Source organism: Hypomesus transpacificus, chromosome 18, assembly GCF_021917145.1.
Source record: "Hypomesus transpacificus isolate Combined female chromosome 18, fHypTra1, whole genome shotgun sequence".
Taxonomy (NCBI): Eukaryota; Metazoa; Chordata; class Actinopteri; order Osmeriformes; family Osmeridae; genus Hypomesus; species Hypomesus transpacificus.
This window is the reverse complement of record NC_061077.1, coordinates 2,039,157-2,061,957: the sequence shown is the minus strand read 5'-3', so window position 1 is coordinate 2,061,957 and position 22,801 is coordinate 2,039,157. Positions and strand designations below refer to the sequence as shown.

Genomic DNA, 22,801 nt, shown 5'->3' with positions numbered 1-22,801 from the left:
TAGCATCATTACTCACTGGCTGGGTGGGCTGTGGCAGCCTTTATACACACACACACACTCACTCACACACACACACACTCACAAACACACAGGCTCATACTGACGATAGAAGATACAAGTTGATTTAAGCCCATACGCACCTCCTATTCACAGCATACAGAGCCATGCACACACACACACAGCTCCATTCACCCAGCACAGGCCTGGATTACCATCAGGAACCATGCTCCTGTGTCCTACAGATGGCACCGTCTTTCATTATACAATTTATTAGATTTGATAAAGGTGTACACATGGAGTCTAACACTGTAGAAGAAATGTCCCAACATTGTGACAATGGTACAAAACATCAAAGCAAAGTTTAGAAGAGATATAGTCGCGTCTCTCATCCTGAGTGGGCAGGGCGACTTAGAAGCGTTGGACCAATGAAACTAGAATGGCAACTCATGAGAAACACCCACATGACTCGGCTGCTTTGACAGTCTGGGGGATGTAGTACGTCTGTGTCTAGCAACGCGGGCGAGTCCAGCAGAAAGCAGTCAGGACAACACACAATGAGTGGATCATCGCTCCCTGGCGTTCTCATCTCAGGGAGGACTGCTTAAAGGGCCCTCTCCCTCCAGGGGCTGGTAAGAGGGGATTACCAGCTTCATGGCATCAATGCTTCTCAGAGCGCTGCCCACGCGGAGCCACCAGGGAACACCGACGGAGAGCGATGCTGCGTGAGGGGTGTGAACAGCCAAGCAGCAGACAGACCAAAGCAGTCAAATTCAGAAGTGGGAACTACGAGTTCAAAGAAGGGGGGTCTCTTACCAACCCGTAAATGGATCAACATACTCAACATGCACTTGTTACATTTTTATACAATCATATATACAGTGTGGATAACCTAGAAGAGATAGAGAGAGAGGAAGGGTTACTCTGAGAATGGGAGCACAAGGCTGGTGACAAGCCGGGGGGGGGGGGGACGACAGATGTTCAGAAGTGGAGGGGTTTGTTGTTTTGTTGTGTTGGCTACAGCATAGAGACACAGGGCTGGGCGTGAGCCAGACAGAGGCTGGACTAGGCCCAAGAGGGGCCTCTATGGCACACAGCTGTCTACGCAGTCACTTGGGCTGTGGCTCTCCCCAGACCTCTTCCTCGCCTCCTTGCCTGCCTGGATGGAGCTGTGCTGGCCTGCTCCTGCTGCTGGAAGCCCCTGCTCCTGGAGGTGGGGGTGGTGGTGGGGGTGGTGACCACCAGAGCTGATGGCTGACTTGGTGCTATCCCGCAGAGGGTTGAGGCTGGCACCATGGTGGGCCACCTCCTGGTCCGGGTGTCTCTCTGGGAGGACCTGTAGGTAGGCCCGGGCACGGTGGTGGCGGGCTGTGGTGTCGCTGAGATCGATGACACGACACTCATACGTGCCCTCGTCTGACGGCTTTACACTGGAGAGGCGGAGCCTGTGGGAGATGTTGCTGCCAGCCACTTTGACCACCTGCGACAGGGGGGCAACAGTTTACTCGTCGTGATCCAAGAGGTGTGTGATGAAGGGCTCATTTCCAGAAAACAGATCAAATACCTTTTAGGATATATGTCTGGCACTGTATCAGGGACAAACACCCACCCACACAGGAACAGGGAGGCAACACACAAAGAGAGAGGCAACACACTCATACAAACACTCACACACACACAGATAAGCAACACTCACACACACATACAGGAACAGGGAGGCAACATACACACTCACATACACACACACACACACACACACAAAGGAACAGTAACCTGGCCCCATGAGACCCCCCCCCCCTCCCCCCTTCTCCTCTGGGATGTTATTTGCACGGATGCAGCAGCTGGTGATAAATATAACCCGTCCTCATCTCTCCAGTCCCAGGTAGTAGGCCTGCCTGTGTCTGGGTGTCTCTTGAGGCTAATCAGGCAGGAGCGCAGCATCACACTCAGAAAACACAGCAGCTGCAGTCCCACACTGTCTGAACAGACCAGAGTCACTCAAGATCACAGGCTCATACAGGCTCATACAGGCTCATAGAGGCTCATACAGGCTCCTAGAGGCTCATACAGGCTCATACAGGCTCATACAGGCTCATAGCCTCTGGAGATTCAGACACAGCAGCCAGTAGGCAGGGCTGAGATCATGATAAACTATTGACTTCGAGACATGTTTAAACTTGATAAATGCATAGTCTTCTACTTTTAATTTTATTCCAATGTGCTGCTCTTCAGAGGCGATAAATAAACAATAAGGACAAAGACAAAGATAAACAGCATAGAAAGACAATGCAAGACACTTACACTGATTTTAGTGGCATCTTTAGGCCTGTATTCCTGGGGCACAACCTGTAAAAGATTGAGATAAACAATGCTGTAATAAAACAAAACAAAAAGCCTTTTCTCCATTCGTTCACATTATCTACAGTTTTCTCAAAGGTCATTTGAATCTTCCCACCTGATTGGTTTCCCAAGGTTGCTCGTCTGACCAATCCTTCTGGTTCCTGATGTACCACCACTGGATCTCCAGCGAATAGGAGGGTGTCCCCGCCCCCCGGAAGGAGCAGGCCATCTCCACATCCTGCCCCCGCTGGACGCTCAGGTCCTGGGGCACCTCTGTGAACATCGCTGGAGGGGACAGGGGAGAAGGAACATGTACATTTTTATATTAGGCCTTGTATTTACAGTGCTTAAGTTATCTTACAATACTTGTTTATCTATCTTCATATTTTTACTTACTATGTTTATGGTTATGCACCAACCTACCAAAGCAAAATTCCTTGTACTTGTGACCTTGTACTTGCATGCCGATAAAGGGGACCCCGGTTCTGATTCTAATTAACACCACTCCCAAACACCTCCACTACCCAGGAAGAGAACTACAGGCTTCCTATAGTTATGTCAGCCATGTTGTGTCGGTTTGGCCCTGGATCTCTCAGAGGGGAGGGTAAAGACAGATGATCTCTATGCATGCACATCCACAATATCAGAATATCCCTTCTCCGCCCTCCCCTTCCTCTCCTCTCCTTCCTAATCATCTTCTTGCAGCCACAGACAGACACTGTTGAATACCAATGCCTGTTCTGTCTGAGTTGGCTGAGGCTTGGAGATGAAGCTGTGGTGGATCACAATGGTCCATGGCCAGATGGAGGTCTCTATACAGTAAACACTTGTATTTGTCTCTGTGTATATCAAGCCCTTGGCAACTAAACCTAACTTGATAATAAGGTAAGAGAAAGTGTGTGAGAGAGTGAGTGAGAGAGAGAAAAAAGAGAGAGAGGGACAGAACGACAGAGGCAAAGGGAGAAACAACTCTCCCCATCACTCCAGGAACAAAGGAGAACCAATCGAAGGAGTCCCACAGGTTCAAACCAGAGGGGAGTCCCCAATGCCAAACTTGTCCTGCGCCTGTCCCATATCCGTCCAACGGATCCCCTCAGCAGGGCTGCCACTGGCAGACACTCCAACAGACCTCAGCCCCTGCTGTCCTGCTACTCTGGCTAAGTCCTTGTCTTTAAACCAAAGGTCAAACGTGGTTTGCTCTGCCAGCAAACAAGGCAGGGAGATGGTCAAGGACAGGCCATCTTATTGTATGGAAACTCAATAATACAACGGCCCCTGCAAGTAAATGAGATTGCGGTAGAATACCATGACGATGACAGGCAAGTTTGTGATATTGGTACTAGAAGTGTTTCTAGCCACATAGACAAAGCATTTGAATGCACTGTAACAAATCCATAAAAGGACCACCAGAGACCTAGCTCTCTGACCAGTGTTACTGTGACAACAACCATCTCTTCTTTCTTATCTGTGTATCTTTATTTGTGGACTGGTATTGTGGCCTGTCGGGAGCACGTAAAGGGGATGTTTTGAAGTTGGACATGACACACCCACACACTCAAACACAGATCAGAGGCGCGCGCACACACACACACACACACACTGGAGGAAGGAGGGAAGGAGAGAAAGAAGGGAAGAGATATTTTTGGTGAGATAACATATCAGATATAAGTTAAGATAAGATATATCCCACAAGAGATAGGGAGGTGGAGAGGATCTGGAGGAAAGAGAGAGAGATGGTGTTGGAGGAAAGAGAGAGAGATGGTGTTGGAGGAAAGAGAGAGAGATGGTGTTGGAGGAAAGAGAGAGAGATGGTGTTGGAAGAAAGAGAGAGAGATGGTGTTGGAGGAAAGAGAGAGAGATGGTGTTGGAGGAAAGAGAGAGAGATGGTGTTGGAGGAAAGAGAGAGAGATGGTGTTGGAGGAAGGTCAGGAGGTGGTCAGCAGGATAGGGGATCCAGAAAAAACTGGGCTTTCATTTCTTTAGAACATGGGAGCTTCCCTTAAGCCTCCCAGCTTCCCTCTTCTTCTCCATGCTCTTTGGGGACTGCATTCCCTATGCAGCGCTGTGCAAATATATGATTGTAACCTTTCTCTGACATTGTAAGGTGACTGAGGAGATAATATTATCCTCCTGTAAGATCCACACGGAGAGAGTTTCAGAGAGTGACTGAAAAAAGAAAAATGTGAAATAGAGCATACTCTTCTCTTTCTCTTGCCTTCACTCTGCAGGCATCTTTTTGGAACCACACACACACACACCTACACCCACAGTTAGCCTACTAATGCCTCGAGCCTTCTGGATCCCAACTCCCTCTCTCCGCCCTGAGCCAGTCCCATGCCAACAACACAGGCCTAACCCAACCCCAACCCTCGTTCCTAATCTTAAAAGCTTTTGTTCAGCTACGGGCCAGTCACACCAGACATCGGCTCACTGACAGCACTGAAGCACACTTCCACCTGAATGATGCCTCTTCTGCTCCTTCCGTCCTCCAGCGTTCCCAAACCAGGTCTCCTGGGGCCTTCTGACACGGACAATAAGGAATAAACTAGGCCTCTGTAGAGAACATGAAGTCAAGCGGGTTTAACAAGATAGCCCTCTTCTTCTCTTTCTCTCCCTCCGTCCATGGTGACGGTGATAAATGGGGCACCTCATCAGCCATGAAGGTAAGCAGACAGGAGAGCCGGCCGATAATGGAGAGAGACAGAGAGAGAGAGACAGAGAGAGAGGGAAAGAGAGAGAGGGGGAAACAGAGAAGGAAAGAGAGAGGGAGAGAGGAACACATAGATGCACAGAGAATGAGAATAAGAGAGAGAGAGAGGAACAGACAGAAAGAGACAAAAGTGATGAGAGACGAGAATGAAGAGACAGAGAAGGGGCGACTGAATGACAAAAACGAGACATTAGAATCCATGAGGAGGAAAGCAAGCTCATCAGAGTGACACGAACTCTGACACACCATGTTAACTAGAATAACGGCCATGAAAGAGTCGGATTTCACAATTGTCCGCCATCGCAGATATGGAAGTTCAACAAGTCCTAAACAGACTGTTATCTCTTTCTCTCTCTCTCCCTCTCTTTCTTACTTCTGTCATCCCTTTTTTCTCCGTTTCAGGCTGCGAATCAGAAATAACAGTCTCAATATGACGTCTTTCATAACAACACTTGCAGCTCCAGGTTTGTGAAGACCGTATTGACAGTCCGAGTTGTCTTGTTCACCTCGCCCTGTGCCTTGACAGGCATGGCCGGCCAATAGGGTGGACCCATGTGACAGGTACAACCGTGAACCTTCCCTCCGACACCCCCTGACCGGACAGACGGACAGCGCCGCTCCTCTGGAAGTACAGCCAGCATGTGTCGCCCCTTCAGAGTTCAGCCAGGGAGCCGGTGAGAGAGAGACCGCAGCGCTAATGAAGCGAGGTGACAGCTCCTCTGGTGGGCTGTGGGCGGTGTGTTCACTCAGCCCATGTGAGGCCAGAGTGAATGTCACGTAGCATCCCTAAGCACTGCCGAGGGGCCCCACTACCCAAACTGTACTCGTACTTTCACCTAGGCCCGGGGAAATATCACACAAGCCCTCCGTGATCAACACGCGCACGCACACTGTATTTGAAGAAGCTTCCAATAAGACTGTATTCTTCTTCCTCTCTGTGTTAGCCAGCAGACCGGTCCTGCCTAGTCGCCAGGGCAGGAAACATGGCAACGCGAGCGGTAGTGCGTCTCACAGAAGAGAAGTGCCACGTCTTCTTCCTCTCTCTCCTCTCCCTGGCTCACTCCCACTCCTTCTCCCATCTCGCTTCTCCCTCAGAGGGATATCAGAGGGAACACATTATATCGAGAAATGCATATGAGAAGATGAATAAATATCGAAACTGTTCAGATGGATCACCAGTCTAAAGGGACTTTTCCGGGGCGCTCCACCAAACTGCTTTCTGTCTGACCGACGGGTTGGCTGGCTGAGGGACCGTTGGCGAGACATGAAGAAACATGAGAGGGAGAGGCAGGGTTTGGATGTGTTCTCGAACTCAGACGCTCCTGTGAAGTAAAGCTCTCCGAGGAGCCAAAGGGAGAAAATGAGAAACAGCCACTCTGACTGCAAGCTGACCCTTTAGCTGGTAATGGCCTGCTTTTGATGTTCGTGTTAAGGAGATTGTTAGAAAGAGAGAGAGCGAGCGAGAGGCGCGAGAGTGAGGGAGAGAGCGAGGGAGAGACACAGAGAGAGGAATAGAGAGTGAGAGGGAGAAAGAGAGACGAGGGAGACACTCTTGACAAAGGCAGGAGAGGAGAAGAGAAGGCAGTGAAGGAGAGCTTGCTCCAAGATAACAGTATGTTGCTAATCTGCCAAGGAGTACATGCCACAGCTGGTTAGTCCGGACTAAGAGCCAATATCATGACTAGGTGCAGCAGAGCCCTCACAGTGCAGAGTACCCTGCAGCATCAGGTTCAAGCCCCAGACCAGAGATATCTATCTCCCTGCCTCCCTGCCTCCCTGCCTCTGAGGCACACAGTTAAGCCTTCCAAGGTCCTTATCAAACACTGAGCTCCAGCAAGCTTCTCGGCCGCCCCCCTCCCTCCATACCCCCCCCCTCCCCCCCCCACGGGCCCTCCCTCTCTCTCCCTCTCAGCGTGAGCCTGAGCTTAATGAATAGTCAACACAAACTGCTGAGGTGGGAACAGGATACAGAGCTGCAGGGAGCAGGGAGAGGACAAGGAGACAACAAGACTCGGGCAGGAAGAAAGGCTAGTGGACGGACGGACGAACCGGAGGACGGACGGACACATAGGTGACTCACATGGGTTCGGTTCAGTTATTTCATGGAGGGGATAAACACGGTGTGTCCAGTCCAGAGGGTTTAAACAACAAAGCTCTGTTGCCGTTCCTCCGTGGAGTACGAGCTCCTCAGCTCTTAAGTGATTCATTAATTCCATTGATTAGCTCGCTAATCCTCCCGTCTTAAATGAGATGTTAATTGAAGAGTACCCATCTAATGAGCAGCTGCTCCAGACGGCGTTTAGAAGCTCTGTCGTGAAGAACAAACTGTTTTCCTTTCATTATCTCCTCATCTCCTGTCCGCCTCGCCCGTGCCACTGGGAGCTACCTGCCACTGGGGACAGCTGACCCAGCCCACCGCTCAGCTGCCTGCCTGCCAGTCAGGAGCACAGCACACATACAAGCAAATAGCTGTACTCTGAAAGGGCTGTGTTATGGTTGCCCGAAGGTTACATTACAGATATGAACTGGGAGACAGTTTCGACTGGTATGCATGTATGGCTCTATCCTCGGTGGGTGATGGAGAGCGTGGGTCTGACGGTGGAGCAGGGGGTCTGACGGTGGAGCAGGGGGTCTGACGGTGGAGCAGGGGGTCTGACGGTGGAGCAGGGGGTCTGACGGTGGAGCAGGGGGTCTGACGTCAGGTCAGCTAGCAGAGAACTGGCCCCAGGGCTAAGAGCGTTCAGCCTCACAGGCAGCTTGCTGCCCCCCGGGGCACCCCACCTGCTGCCCCTCTGTCCATCAGGTCACGCCTGGTCTGCATGCCAGTCGGCAGGGGCCAGCAGCACCCCCAGGCAAGAAGGAACCATGCAGAATGCACATGGGTCTTCATGATGCAACTGGCTGTAAAGTGGAGGCTTGTTCAGCGTGGGGTCACAGCACAATACACCCAAAGTGGATCACAGACCCAATCAGAGAGGCAGATGCTGTGGCTTAAAGGGAGAATGTAAAATATATGATATATACTAATAAAATACGTGATACAAACAACAAAACTATTCTGATCACATATCATTTCATTGTGATCATTTAACTTGACATTCAAGCTCATCTTTCCCGAATAATCGTAAAAGTTATCATGAAGTGGTTGACTAAGACGTTGCTGCTCCCTTCGAAGAACACATGCTCCATGTGTTTTAAACATGTGATAGAATGTCAATACAACACATCAGACAACCCGTAAGTCAACCAACAATAAATCACCTCCACCCTGATCAAGCTATCTTTTAGGGGGCGCTCTTCAGAATCTATGATGCCTGCCAATATATTGACATGTTTAATGCTAAAGCGAAAAACAAAGAAAAGCCTGCATTTATACGCACCGTTCCCGGTGAGGTGGTTTTCTACCTCTGTGTGTCCATTGGGTCTGGACGTGGCGCTGAGTTGAATATAGAGTCCCATGTAATGTAAAGTCCCGACTATCATCCCAAATGCTCCCATCTTCTCTGGTTGAGGTCCCCGTCTTTTTTCCCCTCTCCCCTCTCTTACATTAGGTGTTGTAGGTAAACACAGATGGAGTCACGGTAAGGTGTCTAAATGTAGACCCCGGTGGAAAGTCTCTCTAATGCTGCTGCTCTGTTCCGAACCTCGCCTTGCTGGGGCTGATTTAGCTCTGGTCGCGGCGGACGGAGATCTTTCTACCAGCGCAGAGAAGAGGAGTGCCTAGGCTCGCTATGGGGAATATCAATTAGGCGGAACGATATGAGCTTGTGATTTATTCATTAAACTTTCACAAGGCAGTGCGTCTGAAAGCTATAAATACCAATCTGATAAAACTGTCTCCATCCAAACCCGTAACAGCACTAGGCTATAGCACGTCAGATCACAAAGTTGATCTGCTATTATGTGTAAGATCAGATCCAGTGACCATAGAATATCAAACGATTAGTTGATCACAAATCAACAGGTGAATGTTTAGTTACTATAAATGAATTGTTTACTTATTTAACGTTCAGGGTAATAGCTCTGTGGCTGCGTGCCAGAGATTAGGCCTGGAGACTACACCTCACAAAACGGATAACAAACCTACGCCATTAGTTCTATGAGTTTAGAAAGTGTGACAGTCATTGGATGAGTTTATTCAGCGTTAAATGCGGCCCTAATGGTGGTCACGTCAACCCAACCCGGTATCAGAGATAGTAATGAAATCAGACATGAACCGCGGATCCGTTTCAGAACCACGGACAGCGCCAGTGAGGCACAAACCTCAGGTCCAGGGCGTGCAGCTAGGGATATTTTTCTTTCTTCTTAACCTATTACTCATCAGTAACTTAGTTGATCACACATATTGATTTGTGATTGATTAGGTATAGCCCCTGATAAGGTTTAGTTTAACCTAACAGGCACCGACCATCCATGAACCACCTCAGCGATGACTGTGAGAGTTTTGCAACAGCACACTAACCCATACAGCCTTTTAATTCCCCAAGTCATTAAGTAGGGAGCAACAGAAACCAAATCCTAACAATAAACCTTCCCTTTCCTTTCCCGTGAAGCACAATACACAGGAAATGTGTGACTATCACTTTGTGAGGATCCGGGAAAGAATAGCCTTACTGCAGCAGTGTTCTATTCAATCACTGGAAAAATACCATTATTCTACCTCTACTCAGCTGTGAAATTGCTGTACCGCTGTTAACACGAGGTGCCATAATCACAGCTCAGAGACGCACAGGACACGGGCTCCTGCCAATACCAAACGCAAATGACGGTACTGTAGTTCTGAGCGATTTGAGCTGGCTGCTCGCATGGCAGATGTTGCCCCGTCGCTGCACACGCTTCTTGCTGCCAGGACACCATGGCAACAGAGCAGAGGATGAGTGATTGGCATGGCGAGATGGTTCCCACGTGCCTTCCACACGCATCATCGCTATGGTGATGATGTCCTTGAGGGAAGGAAGCAGGGGCCCCCTGCTGCAGCAAGCACCTCATCTACAAGTCTGACAACCAAGCACCAGACCGACACACACACACCGACACACACAACAAGCCCGAGAAAATAACAGAGAGAGAGATTTCTTTCAAGGATCCCGTTACCAGGGAGATGGCAGAGTGAGAGGCCTTGGTGATCAATGGCCGGTGGCGTCTGCAGAGCTCCAGAGAGCAGACCCCTTCTGACACAAAAGGAAGTGATGTCAGCAACTGCAGCAGGGGGCCGTGACGGCAGAAAACAAAGATAACACGACAAGATGTCTTGGGGGACATTTTATTAACAAAAAGCAAATTAGAAAATACGCTTTACATAAAAACAACAAATAAGCGACCAGAGCATGACAGAGGATGGGGAAGAGGGTTAGAAGATTTCCAGGAGGTCCATGATCCTCTTCTGCTCGATCTCCTTGAACTCCTCACTCTTCCCATCGCCGATGCTCTCTGCGTACTCTGAGGAAGGATACACACACACACTGTAGGTGAGCTCCTCTACACACACACACACACGCTCTGAGCAGTAAACCAACCACGCATGCACCTTGTATCTACAGCAGGGCTGCCCAACCCTGTTCCTGAGTATTGTATGTTTCTGTATTCCTACAGCAGGGTAGATCTCCAGGAGCAGGGCTGGACAGCCTTGGACTACAGAGTGATGGCTGTCATGTCTCACCTCTCATGATGTGACGCACCACCTTGACTGACCCTCCTCGCAGGTTCAGGATCTGGTGAACCCTCTGCTGCAGCTACACACACACACACACACACACACACACACACACACACACACACACACACACACACACACACACACACACACACACACACACACACACACACACACACACACACACACACACACACAGGGAGAAACAAAAGTAGTTCAAATGGACAACAATGGATGAAAATCCCTGTGGTTGTGCCTGGTCTGAGTGTGTGTGTGTGACTGCTCTCAATGTGAGACTTACTCTTATCCAGAGCGACTTACAGTGTCGGCTAAATGACTAAATGTGTGTGTGTGTGTGTACCTGGGCTATGCCTGAGTTGCTGATCTCCACCATGATGTAGCAGAGCAGCTGCAGGACGAAGAGGCCAGCGTCCAGACGCCGCAGGTAGAACTCATCCTCCATCCCATCGTCCAGAATCTCCCCGCGGCGCACCATGTCCTACACACACACACGCAAAGTGGGTGTTTTTTCCTCGTGGTCTGCGAGTCCCTGCTCTTCATTGATCGGCAGCTTCATCAATACACTGAAGTCTTCAGTGGCTCGGGTGTCTCGGCCAGCACAGTTATCCATCCTGACTAACCTGTCTGTCTCCACCCCTGGCTTGGCCACACAAGCACAGGCCTCATTAATCACCATTACTATGCAGCCAGCGGGAGGGAGGCAGGGGGGGGGGGGGGGCATGGGCTTCCAGTGTGGAGCAGGCTACGCTAATGACCCGTCTTAAGTGAGGCTGAGCTCAGGAGTTGAGATCAAGCAAACAGGCCCCATCATGAAGAGATCCAGACAGGTGAGCGCACACACCCTACGTCCGTACACCACCCCTTACGGCACATTGTGATGATTATTCCAAGCAGCTCCGCTGCATTGAGCTGGGGGAGGGTGGGGTGGTGGTGGTGGTGGGGTATAAAGAACAGTGGACGAGGTAGAACGGTCGAAGGCTCTCGCCCTGATCCCTCGCCAGCTCCCCTCAATCCCTCAGCACACAGCCTGAGCCCTCTGCACACACAGACCTAACTAATGGATGTCAGGGCAGCCAACAGACCCAGCCGATGGCTGTCAGAGCAAGGCTCCCTAATAAGGGGAGGGAGACACAGACCGGATCCTGCGGTCCTGCCCCAGCAGCCACAGCTAACCATGACTGACTGGCTGGATGGCTGACCAGGCTGACCAGGCTGACTGGTCTAACTGGAGCCCGCAGAAGCCATTAGCAGGTGTGTCTGTCTGTCTTCTGAAAGCAGCCCTCCCTCTGGACTGGAGATTAGACATCGAGCAGGGAAGGTGTGGGGGGGGGGGAGTGAGGAAGGAGGGTGCGGAAGGAGGGAGAGGGGGGGAAGGAGAGTAAAAAAAGGAAGAGAGGGGTGAAAGTGCAGAGCTGCCTGTCAAGCTTTCAAATTCACCTCTGCGGTAACACCCCAATGAATTAATCTCTCATCAGATATGAATCTCTGCCACTATCTCCATCTCTTCACCTCCCCCCTCCCAGCCCCCCCCCTCCCTCCCTCTTCAGACTCCATTACCCAGCCCTGCCCGCTCCTGCTGGAGTGAAGACGCCTCAGCTCTTATCTTTGTCCCTCCATCTGTCTAGGCTGCCCCCCCCCCCCCCCCCCCCCCACACACACACACACACAGACACACACACACACACACACACACACAGGTTGGAGGCTGGGTCGAGGGTGCCTGGCCTTACGTGTTTCTCTCCTTCGATCCTCTTGTCAGCCTGCTGGACGGCCTCCAGGTACTTAAAATGCAGCTCCATCAGCCTATCAACCTGGAGGAGGGGGAGGAGGGGGGGGAAGACATCACATACATGAAGGCATGGTGACGGGAATATCAAACGCCCAGGACAATGGGATTCATGGTGTGCGTGTATGTTCTCTGTGTCCGTGTGAAGCCATTCTATGTGTCCGGCATTACAAGGCACAGCAAGGTGTGTTTCTGTTCAGTGTATTCAGCAGACCACAGAAACCACAAACACGCACGCGCACACACACACCTTCTGGCAGTCGTTCTCGGTGAACTTGCTGTGCATTCTCCCCCTCTGCTGAGACTTGAGGTTCCTTAGCATGGAGGCGATGACGGAACACACGTGTTCTGCAAGTAGAAGAACATCCATGATCACAGCGCATCGCTGGGCCGTATCTCCAGCAGCACAAGACCAGAAGAACATCCATGATCACAGCGCATCGCTGGGCCGTATCTCCAGCAGCACAGGACCAGAAGGACATCCATGATCACAGCGCATCGCTGGGCCGTATCTCCAGCAGCACAGGACCAGAAGAACATCCATGATCACAGCGCATCGCTGGGCCGTATCTCCAGCAACACAGGACCAGAAGAACATCCATGATCACAGCGCATCGCTGGGCCGTATCTCCAGCAGCACAGGACCAGAAGGACATCCATGATCACAGCGCATCGCTGGGCCGTATCTCCAGCAGCACAGGACCAGAAGAACATCCATGATCACAGCGCATCGCTGGGCCGTATCTCCAGCAGCACAGGACCAGAAGAACATCCATGATCACAGCGCATCGCTGGGCCGTATCTCCAGCAACACAGGACCAGAAGAACATCCATGATCACAGCGCATCGCTGGGCCGTATCTCCAGCAGCACAGGACCAGACGTGAGCACCACGGGGAGGCCTGATTAGCTACAGGTCAATAATCCCACGCAACGGTGCTTGGACGTTGCTAAGCAACAAGCCACAAGAATCAATTGTATTTTGATTTTCCATGTCTTATTTACCAGTAAAAGTCAGGTAGAGAGCAAGAGAGCAGGGAGAAGGAGAACGGGAAGGCACTGAGAGAGAGAGCAGCTTGATGAAGAAGGTTGGCCTCTTAAGTCCCCAGAGTCTCATTAAAGGCACCTGAGTTCTTATTAATGTAGAGCGGCTGTGTTGTTAAACAGCTCTCTATTCAGACAGAAGCCAGTCAGCTAGCACACAGAGGACACACCAAGAGACCTGAGACAGAGAGCGAGACACAGACAGAGAGACAGGGAGAGAGAGACAGAGAGAGACAGACACAGAGAGACAGGGTGAGAGAGATACAGGGAGGGAAAGAGAGACAAAGAGAGAGAGAGAGGCATGTGTACCTTCATGGTCAGACAGACAGGTAGATAGGAGGATGGTCAGACAGAGAAGAAGATAGGAGGATGGTCAGACAGACAGGTAGATAGGACGATGGTCAGACAGACAGGTAGAGAGAAGGTCTACAGGAATATCAAACGCCCAGGAAAATGGGATTCATGGTGTGTGTGTGCGCGTGTGTGTGTGTATGTTCTCTGTGTCCGTGTGAAGCCATTCTATGTGTCCGGCATTACAAGGCACAGCAAGGTGTGTTTCTGTTCAGTGTATTCAGCGAAGAGCAAAGAGAGAGAGAGAGAGGCATGTGTACCTTCATGTTCCTTGTCTGACAAGCCAGCCTTCCTCATCTTCTTGGGCGTCTTCATGAACAGAGGGAAGATGGTCCTGAGGCCCAGGATGTCCACAAACTTGTGGCAGTTGTCTGCTCCCTCTTGGCCCATCATAGCGTGGTCCAGAACTTTCAGGGCGCTGGTCCGAGACATCTTCTTCTCCCTGAGTGTGTGTGTGTGTGTTGCGGGGCAGACATACAGGTTGATAAGACAGGCAAGTAGATAGGAGGATGATCAAGTCAGGAATACAGTTTATCAGACAGATGGGACTATATAAATCGGATAGTCATACAGATATGAGGTTGTTCAGCCAGACAGGTAGATATGAGGATGGTCAGACAGACAGGTAGATAGGAGGATGGTCAGACAGACAGGTAGATAGGAGGATGGTCAGACAGACAGGTAGATAGGACGATGGTCAGACAGACAGGTAGATATGAGGATGGTCAGACAGACAGGTAGATAGGAGGATGGTCAGACAGATAGGTAGATAGGAGGATGGTCAGACAGACAGGTAGATAGGAGGATGGTCAGACAGACAGGTAGATAGGACGATGGTCAGACAGACAGGTAGAGAGGAGGTCTACAGGTCTCAGGGAGCCCAGCTGGCTCAGACCTGCTAACTCAGAGGGGACATACAAAACAAATCACAGGCCGAGTTATGATTCTAGGGATAAGATGAAATGTCTGTCTGTCTCCCCCTCTCCTCTCCTCAGTCCTCCTCTCATCCCGTGGATGATTTAAAAGCAGGTGGATTTTGCATCACCATAATTAGATATCGATTGAGGCTGGGATGGAGTCATTGTGTCTGTCTGTCTGTCTGTCTGTCCAGGTGATTATGGGGGGCCGTGGGGGCTCTCTAAAAGCGTGTAATGCCTCTTTATGAGCCTGTAGGGTCTGGTTGCCGTGTGCTCTGCTGGCAGGGTACTGATGAGCTCGGCAGCCAGAGAGCACAGCCTCCACTCCACTTGGAAAGGGAGGACTGGGGCTGAGGACGGGGCTGAGGACGGGGCTGAGGCTGGGGCTGAGGCCGGGACTGGGCCAGGGTTAGGGCAGCAAGACGGGGCAGGAGCCTGGAGTAGGTTTAGACAGCCTCCTTTACCTCAGCATGAGGTTCATGAGCTGCAGCCCCTCCCCCCGGAGGAAGCGCTCTCTGTTGGCTGGCAGCATCAGGCAGGAGCAGAGGGCATCAAACAGGTTCTCCATCATCTCCTGTTCCTCTGCTGTGCTGGGGTTGTGGCGCTTAAACACCTGAGCACCGCAACACACACACGATCACCATCAATGTCACAAAGTCACTGAAAATTGGAGGAAAGAGGAAGAGAAAGATGGGAGAGGTGTACTTCTAAACTGAAGGTAAGAGAGGAAGAAAGGAGGCAGGAGGGAAAGAGGGAGTAGACAGGGAGGAGACAGGGAGGAGGCAGGGAGGGAGGCAAGGATCTTACAGAGAGTTGCTGCAGCAGCACGTCTATCCCGTCCAGCTCCCCTAGCAGCTCCCTGGTGCCTGGAACCCAGAAAGACACACGTCACCCCCGCTCAAGATGAGGAGGCTGTGAGGCTGTGGGGCTGTGAGGCTCTGGGGCTGTGGGGCTGTGAGGCTGTGGGGCTGTGAGGCTGTGGGGCTGTGGGGCTGTGAGGCTGTGGGGCTGTGGGGCAGTGAGGCTGTGGTAGCACTCAGTGTGGTACTCACTGTCATTGTTCTGAAGCAGGATGGCCAGGATCTCACTGCAGTACAGTTTGTTAGCATCGAAAGGCATCTTCGCCTGGACGGGGAAGGGGTATGATGAATGTCAACACTACAGATGTATTATATTGTGTGTGTGTGTGTATGTGTGTGTGTATGTGCTCACCTTGATTCTCTTCAGAAGCCACTGCATGAGTCCCTGTTGGGCAGCTTCTGTACACAGGCCAGGTCTGAACTCAGCCATGTTCTCTATGATGGCTGGAGAGGGCAAACGTTTTACTTGACAGACTGCCTACCAGGCAGAAATCTGCAGGCATATTATCCTCCACATGAACCAAGTTTATTTTGGTGTGTGTGGGGGGAGGTAATCTTGGTCCCCTACCCCCTGTTCCTGTGTATTAGCATCATGAAGATAACGTGTCTGTCTGACATCTCTATCAGTGTCGAGGGGAGGGACAATCTCTGCACAGCACCAGGAGTAACAGAGTAAGGGAGAGAGTAGGAGAGAGAGAGAGAGTAGGGGAGACAGTAGGAGAGAGAGACAGAGAGAGTGTAAGCGAAAGAGAGAGAGTGTAAGGGAAAGAGAGAGAGAGACGGCGAGAGTAGAGGAAAAAGAGAGAGTCAGAGAGAGATGGATGGATGGCAGGAGAAACTCCAGAGAGGATTAGGGAGGAAGGGGGGAGAAAGAAAGAAGAAAAAAAGTGCTGGAGGACAGATCAGCCTTTATCAGTGTTTCCAGCTGAGCAGACAGCCTCCTGGAGGCCCTAAGCCCCCTACAGCGCACACACACACACACACACACACACACACACACACACACACACACACACACACACACACACACACACACACACACACACACACACACACACACACACACACACACACACACACACACACACACACACACACACGTCTTTAAGCCTGGAGAGTTCCCTCAATCCCTACCTACCTCCTCAGAAGAGTCTGCGACACAGCTGTCTAGTTAGTCTTACCTAGTGTGTTGTAGACGCCGTCTGCCTCCTCTTTAACAGTCTCATCCAACCTCTCCATGTTCTGGACCAGCAGAGCCACCACCTGGCCCTCCAACTAGACACAGAGAGAGAGAGACAGAGAGAGAGACAAAGAGAGACAGACACAGACAGAGAGAGACAGACATAGACAGAGAGAGAGAGCGCAGCAGATACAGACAGAAAGGGGAAGATAGACAGACAAAAAAGGAGTGAAAAAAAACCCCTTCAAACAACCTGAGGACAACAGCTGGCCGGCAGGATAAATGCAGAGGCCTTTTCTTCATGACTTGACCTATCAGTCAACAGCGACAGGAGGGGCGTGGCCTTTGTTGTCTGTGCTAAATGTCAGCAGACAGGATTGGGCAAGGCAGGTTAACAGCTAGCACACACCCCCCCCCCCCCTCGCCTGGCATGACGTGCTGCACGCACACGCACAGACAGGCAGGCGGAGGGAAGCGAGGGAGCCAGCCCGATCTACGGGGGCAGGGGACCTTACACTGGAAACGAGGCTCTGTCCTTGACCAATAACCACCACGTCCCCCGAAACGGTTGTACGTGAACGGAGCCCCGCACACTAACACACTGTACACACCGAGTGTACGTGTGGGCGCCGGGGGGGGGGGGGGGGGGGGGGGGGGGGGTAAAGCAGGTGAAAGCAGGCCGACAGAAGAGGTGCCACGCTGGCGGAGGCAGAGCGCGGGCAGAGCAGCAGGACTCACCAGGGAGTCGATCAGCACCTCCGCTCCCTCCTCGCTCTCATGCAGCGTGTCGGTGTCGCTCAGCTCCTGCAGAAGGTCCACCACGGCTATCGCTATATGTGACACAGGCTAAGGACTTTCTTACACAGTGCCCACCACTAGCATGGCTGTTCAAAACACGGGTTTAAGTGTGTGGGCATGATGCATTATTGAGACATGAATGATACATTGATGACACATTCTTCTGAATACATGCAGGACAGGGTGATATGTCTGAAAGGGCCGGGCAGAGCCGTCTGCGGCCGGCCGGCCTGGCGGTGAGAGGATATCGGTGTTTTCGTGGCTGAGGAGGCCCAGCAGCGAGTGCACGGCGTTGAGCTCCACCAGGAGGTGGTAGAGGTCCGGCATGGTGGCGATCACGTGCATCTCCTGGATGATGTCATTCAGGTCCAGCTCCGTCTCCATGAACCTGACGACAACATGGGACAGAGTGAGGGGGGCCTGTGTCTCTGTGAGAACGGAGGAGGACAAGGCAGCCCGACGGGAAGGTGAGGTGAGGAGGGCGGAGATGAGAAGAGGGAGTGGGGAGGAAGGAGAGTTAAAGAAGGGTGGAGGCGTGAGGAATGAAAGAAGGGGGGGAGAGGAGGGATGAGGTGAAAAGGGAGGGGGGAGTACAGAGGCGGAGAAGGGAGGACTAAGGGAGGAGGAGGGAGGGGTGGGGAGAGGACAGGGCAGAGGGAGGGAGAACAGAGGGAGAACAGAGGGAGGAGGAGGGAGGGGCGAGGAGATGATAGGGCAGAGGAGGGAGGGTGAACAGAGGGAGAACGGAGGGAGGAGGAGGGAGGGGCGAGGAGAGGACAGGGCAGAGGAGGGAGGGAGGAGGAGGGAGGAGGGAGGAGAAAGAAGAGCTGCAAACCTCTCTGGGTTGTCGGGGAATTTGATCCTCAGCTCCTGGTTCTTGTAGGACCTTTTCTCAAAGGTCAGAATCATCTTCTTCACCGAACTCTCGTCCACGGGCTCGCCCTGGTCGTTAAGACAAAGCAATGAGGAGTGCCCTTTACAAAAACATGTTCCCATGACAACACGAGAGGCTTGCGGTCGTGAGGTAGCTTGTAGATCTTTTAACAGCCAGTCAGAGGCGTGGTATCTTGGTTACAGAGGTCTACAGCTGATGCAGGTCCCACTAAGGCTGCTGGATCCCTGTTAGCACCCAGGGGGATACAGTGTAGTCTCCATGAAATGACTTGAAATAACTGTGCCCCAGGCAGTAATCCCACATAATGGCCCTCAGCCATCCTATAATAACTTTGCTTAGTTGAGGACCCACCAGGCTTTTGCAGAATGATAGGGTTGGTAGGCTAAGGACAGGCGCGCACACACACAAACACACACACACACCTCAGGTTCCTCGTCATCATCCAGTATTTTCTCCAGAAGTTTCTTCTTGTCTCCGGAGTGCTCGTCTGTGTCCGCATCATCTCCCTCCAGGTGCCTAGCTAGAGCCAGCTCCCTAGCCAGGCTCCTCTGCTGTTTGCTCCGCAGGTCCTCCTCCGCTCCTCCCCCACCTCCATCCTCCTCTCGGATACGCTTCGCCCCTCGGTCAGGCTGCAGAGAACATAAATAGTGATGCTGAGTAACTAGACTAGAAACATATGGCTGCTGATCACCAAGTCCAGATAGCCCAAACTTGTCTTCTACTGAGATTGCCAGTGAAGTCTGACACCAGTAAAAATGATCATCCTAACTCAGATTCTTGTTTAGAGTGTATTTCCTCACTATCCACCATAGCCGCAGAGTCTAGGCTGTATTAAGACCACAGCAAGCTGATTAAAGCGTTAGCAACATTTAACAATCATGTGATTAGCTAACAAGCTCTTTAAGAATGTCTCTACCTTGATCGCTATAAAAAAAAAGTTACACTGTTGTTTTAAACAATGCGATACGCTAGATAGTGGTTATAGGGCGAAACGTGTTTAAAGTCTTTGTTACTAAGCAATCGAGTTAAGATAAGAGTTGTGGCAAGCTAGCATGATAACTGCATGCATGGATGCTAGCACAGTTAACCTAACAAAGACAATATAGCAAGCATTCAATTTACCTGGTAATTCAGTAATTCACCAACGTCCATTATGACTAAAGTATCCTATTTTATTGACACGGCAACTTAAACTTTACAGTATATTATTCCTCTTGACTAATTTAGCTCTTGTTAGTTTGGCTGGTCAATCGTCTTACCGCAAAGCAACGTGACCGTAAAGCATTTCGTTGTCGTGCAACATGGACGCTAACGACAAAGATTCTAGAAGTTCCCTCCTTCCTCAAGTGTTCTTTGGGATGGTTGGATCATTATGAAATATTCAACCTTGAGTGTTAACAAAGTCGGAGTTGGAATGTGCATATAAGATATAGAGCTATTGTTGTCAATACTGATGACGAGCCATTATTCAGAGTTAGAGTAGGACCTTTCACTAAACGTTATACTTTACTTTACTAATTGTTACATTTAATGACAAAATACTTTAATCTCTCTAACTCCTGGCACGACCATCCACATATTCATCGATATTGGACGAAGATGTAGAGGAAAACTATTTGAGCGCAATATTCCTTGAAATATAAATGGAAATGCATTGCTCACAGGCAGAGAAAACAGATACAGATACAAACGCAGGAGTGAAAGAGAAAGTTTATATGCCCTTGGCTGTCATCTTATCTTGTTCTTATTCAAGGCTCAGACAAGCAGAAAAATCACTCTGGTCATGATTCAAGAATGATGAGTATTGTCTCACACACGCCTCCATCCTGTCACCACAGAGCCACCTGCAATCTGTGACAGGATCATTAAAGCAGCAACACCCCCAGGAACTGTGGTGAACTAAGCAAGCATTTCGGCAGTGACAGAGATGGAGGGACAAAGAGAAAAAGAGAGAGAGGGGGGGGGGGGGACCTCACCCTAGCCCTAAGCCTCAAGATTACACATTATTCATAAACAGTTTTAGGGTTGATGATAAACTCAGAATTGTGTTCTTGGAAAGGATGAAGTGGTTGTGCTATGAGAGGCACAAGTACTCAGCGAGTCATTCGATGCTCCACAGACATCGATCGCGGCGCGTACAGTGTGTCTCTGCAGAAGATGGCCTGTGAACAGGGACTTTCACGCTCGGCTGCTTGGAAACAAGTCAGACCGTGAGTGAAGCCGCCTCCTCCTGCTGAAGCCACACAGTCTGATAGAGCTCTCCCCTGTCGCTCCACACGATCAAGATGTCCCCCATCCCTGCAGATGTCAGGTTCCATTCCTGCCCCCTCGCCTCCCCCTCCCCCCTTATCTCTCCTCCCCCCACCCCTCCAGTTTGCTACGGCAAAAGAGCGAGACGTTTCCAAACCATGTGCAGCATATTCAATCAGCGTGGGAAATCAACTCATGGAAAGTACCCGCACATACTTCGTCTTAAGGAATTTGACTAGGCTGAGTGTTGCCCAGTGGTGTGCCGAACATGCGTGGACGGAAACACCCAGGTAGATGACGCTGGATGCCGGTGTGATGCTGCAGGGCTCTGTGAAGGATGTGGAAATGCAAAGCTATGAGGTGGCTGACAATCACTGACATGCAATGTTTGGTTATGAGTTTGCATGCATGTGAAGGTGGCCGGGGCAGGGGATGAAGGGTCAGCAGTGGACTGATGGGTGGTGGTGGGGACTGGATAGAGAATGTGTAAGTGTATGAACATGACAGGGAGATGGAGGATCAAGACCTCTCTGGGAAATGGAGAGGCATGTGAAGAGAAGCAGAGAGAAGGATGGGGAGACGGCGAGGGGAGAGGGAGGTGAAGGGACAGGTTGAGCCGAGGAAAGCGAACGCATTTCATCTGGGTGAAGTACTGTATATGTTCACTGCTGCACGCGGTGGCTGTCTTCACACTCTGCTTTGTACCAGAGGAACAGGTGCATTGCTCGGGGCAGCAAATCTGCATGCCCCCCCCCCGCCACCCCACCCCACCCCACCCACGTACACACACACACATACACAAACATAAACACTGGCCTCAGGAATAGATGTTAACAGAAGTACACGTGCATTATCCTCCATGCACCATCGGTGCTCATGCACACCCACATTTCCCACACCCACTATCACTGGAATGCAAAGGCAACAATGTACGCACTCATACACACACGCATACACACACACACAAACATGCACGCTAACACACTCACACACACACACACACACACAACTCTGTTTGGATCCCAAGCCACTTTCATCCCCTCCACTCCTGCTGAGAGGTAACCTTAAGCTGGTGTGATGCTTGTAAATCACATTTTCATAATCTTCAATATTTTCTATGAATAATTCACACTTCAAAGACAACGCTGCTGATGAATCCTTGCTACCTGGGTCTCTGAGCTCCAGCTAAAGGTCTCTGAATCTATTTCTGCCTCTCAGTGAAAGGTACACACACACACACAAACCCAAGGCAACTGCTATAACTGTTCATAGAGGTGTATCTGATAGATATAGAAGAGACTCTTTACCCTGAATCCCACAATCTCTCCCACATTGAGAGACCCTTCTTCCCACGCTTAACAGACTACGACTGCTTGTCAGGTCAACAGTCCTGCATCTGGCCTACAGAATATTTCCTCCAGTCCAGTATGTCTGCTCCTCCATGGGAACTGCCCTTCCCCGAGGGCATTTTGACAGAACTACAAACCCCATCAGCATACAGAGCAGATGAGGGGCCAGAGGAATGCAGTACAAACCTCTCGCTTTCCCCACTCCCTCTCCCGTCGACTCCCCCTCTCTCACCTCCCTGCTCTCTGTCACGGTGATGAGGTGAGCTGATTGGACAACAGAAGGTCAATGAGATCCCATCAAAGAGTCTGTCAGATGCCCTGAACCTAGAACGAACCGACACATTCTGATTCGAAGAATCCTTTTATGATATATAGAAGATCTTTCTCTTAACCTATCACATGCTCGAGTAGGAAGCTAGCTTTTCTTTGGCGTAGCTGGTAGTGGTCACGCTTGGCAAGTCGGAGGTCGTGCGTTCGAGCCCGGTGAGTGGCGAACGAGCCTTGTCGTGACGGAGCGTGGCTACAGCTGTTACATACCGTCACACACACATACACACACATGCCAGGGCATCCAGAGGAGACATGGGTCTGTGCTTTTGTCCCATCCTGTTGTCCTTCCTAGTTCCTCCCAGAACACAGCCAATGGGAAAC

At 50.9% G+C, this 22,801-nt stretch overlaps 2 protein-coding genes across 2 annotated transcripts; both read right to left on the bottom strand.

The window, feature by feature from the left end:
- Positions 1 to 971: 971 nt before the first annotated feature.
- On the bottom strand, positions 972 to 8,672 carry LOC124480822 (V-set and transmembrane domain-containing protein 2-like protein). The gene is made up of 4 exons (XM_047040443.1): positions 8,428 to 8,672; positions 2,453 to 2,622; positions 2,299 to 2,343; positions 972 to 1,477 (listed from the first exon to the last, which is right to left on the bottom strand). The coding sequence occupies exons 1-4, from the start codon at positions 8,543 to 8,545 to the stop codon at positions 1,082 to 1,084; spliced, it is 729 nt and encodes a 242-aa protein (XP_046896399.1). The 5' UTR covers positions 8,546 to 8,672; the 3' UTR covers positions 972 to 1,081.
- Positions 8,673 to 10,294: 1,622 nt separating this feature from the next.
- ctnnbl1 (catenin, beta like 1) lies at positions 10,295 to 19,852 on the bottom strand. Its single transcript, XM_047040861.1, has 16 exons — positions 19,674 to 19,852; positions 18,974 to 19,180; positions 18,492 to 18,598; positions 17,905 to 18,044; positions 17,597 to 17,694; positions 16,860 to 16,953; positions 16,031 to 16,122; positions 15,871 to 15,943; positions 15,626 to 15,684; positions 15,283 to 15,431; positions 14,162 to 14,343; positions 12,758 to 12,855; positions 12,452 to 12,532; positions 11,062 to 11,199; positions 10,707 to 10,779; positions 10,295 to 10,486 (listed from the first exon to the last, which is right to left on the bottom strand). Exons 1-16 carry the CDS (start codon positions 19,701 to 19,703, stop codon positions 10,398 to 10,400), a joined length of 1,710 nt encoding a protein of 569 aa, XP_046896817.1. The 5' UTR covers positions 19,704 to 19,852; the 3' UTR covers positions 10,295 to 10,397.
- Positions 19,853 to 22,801: the final 2,949 nt, after the last annotated feature.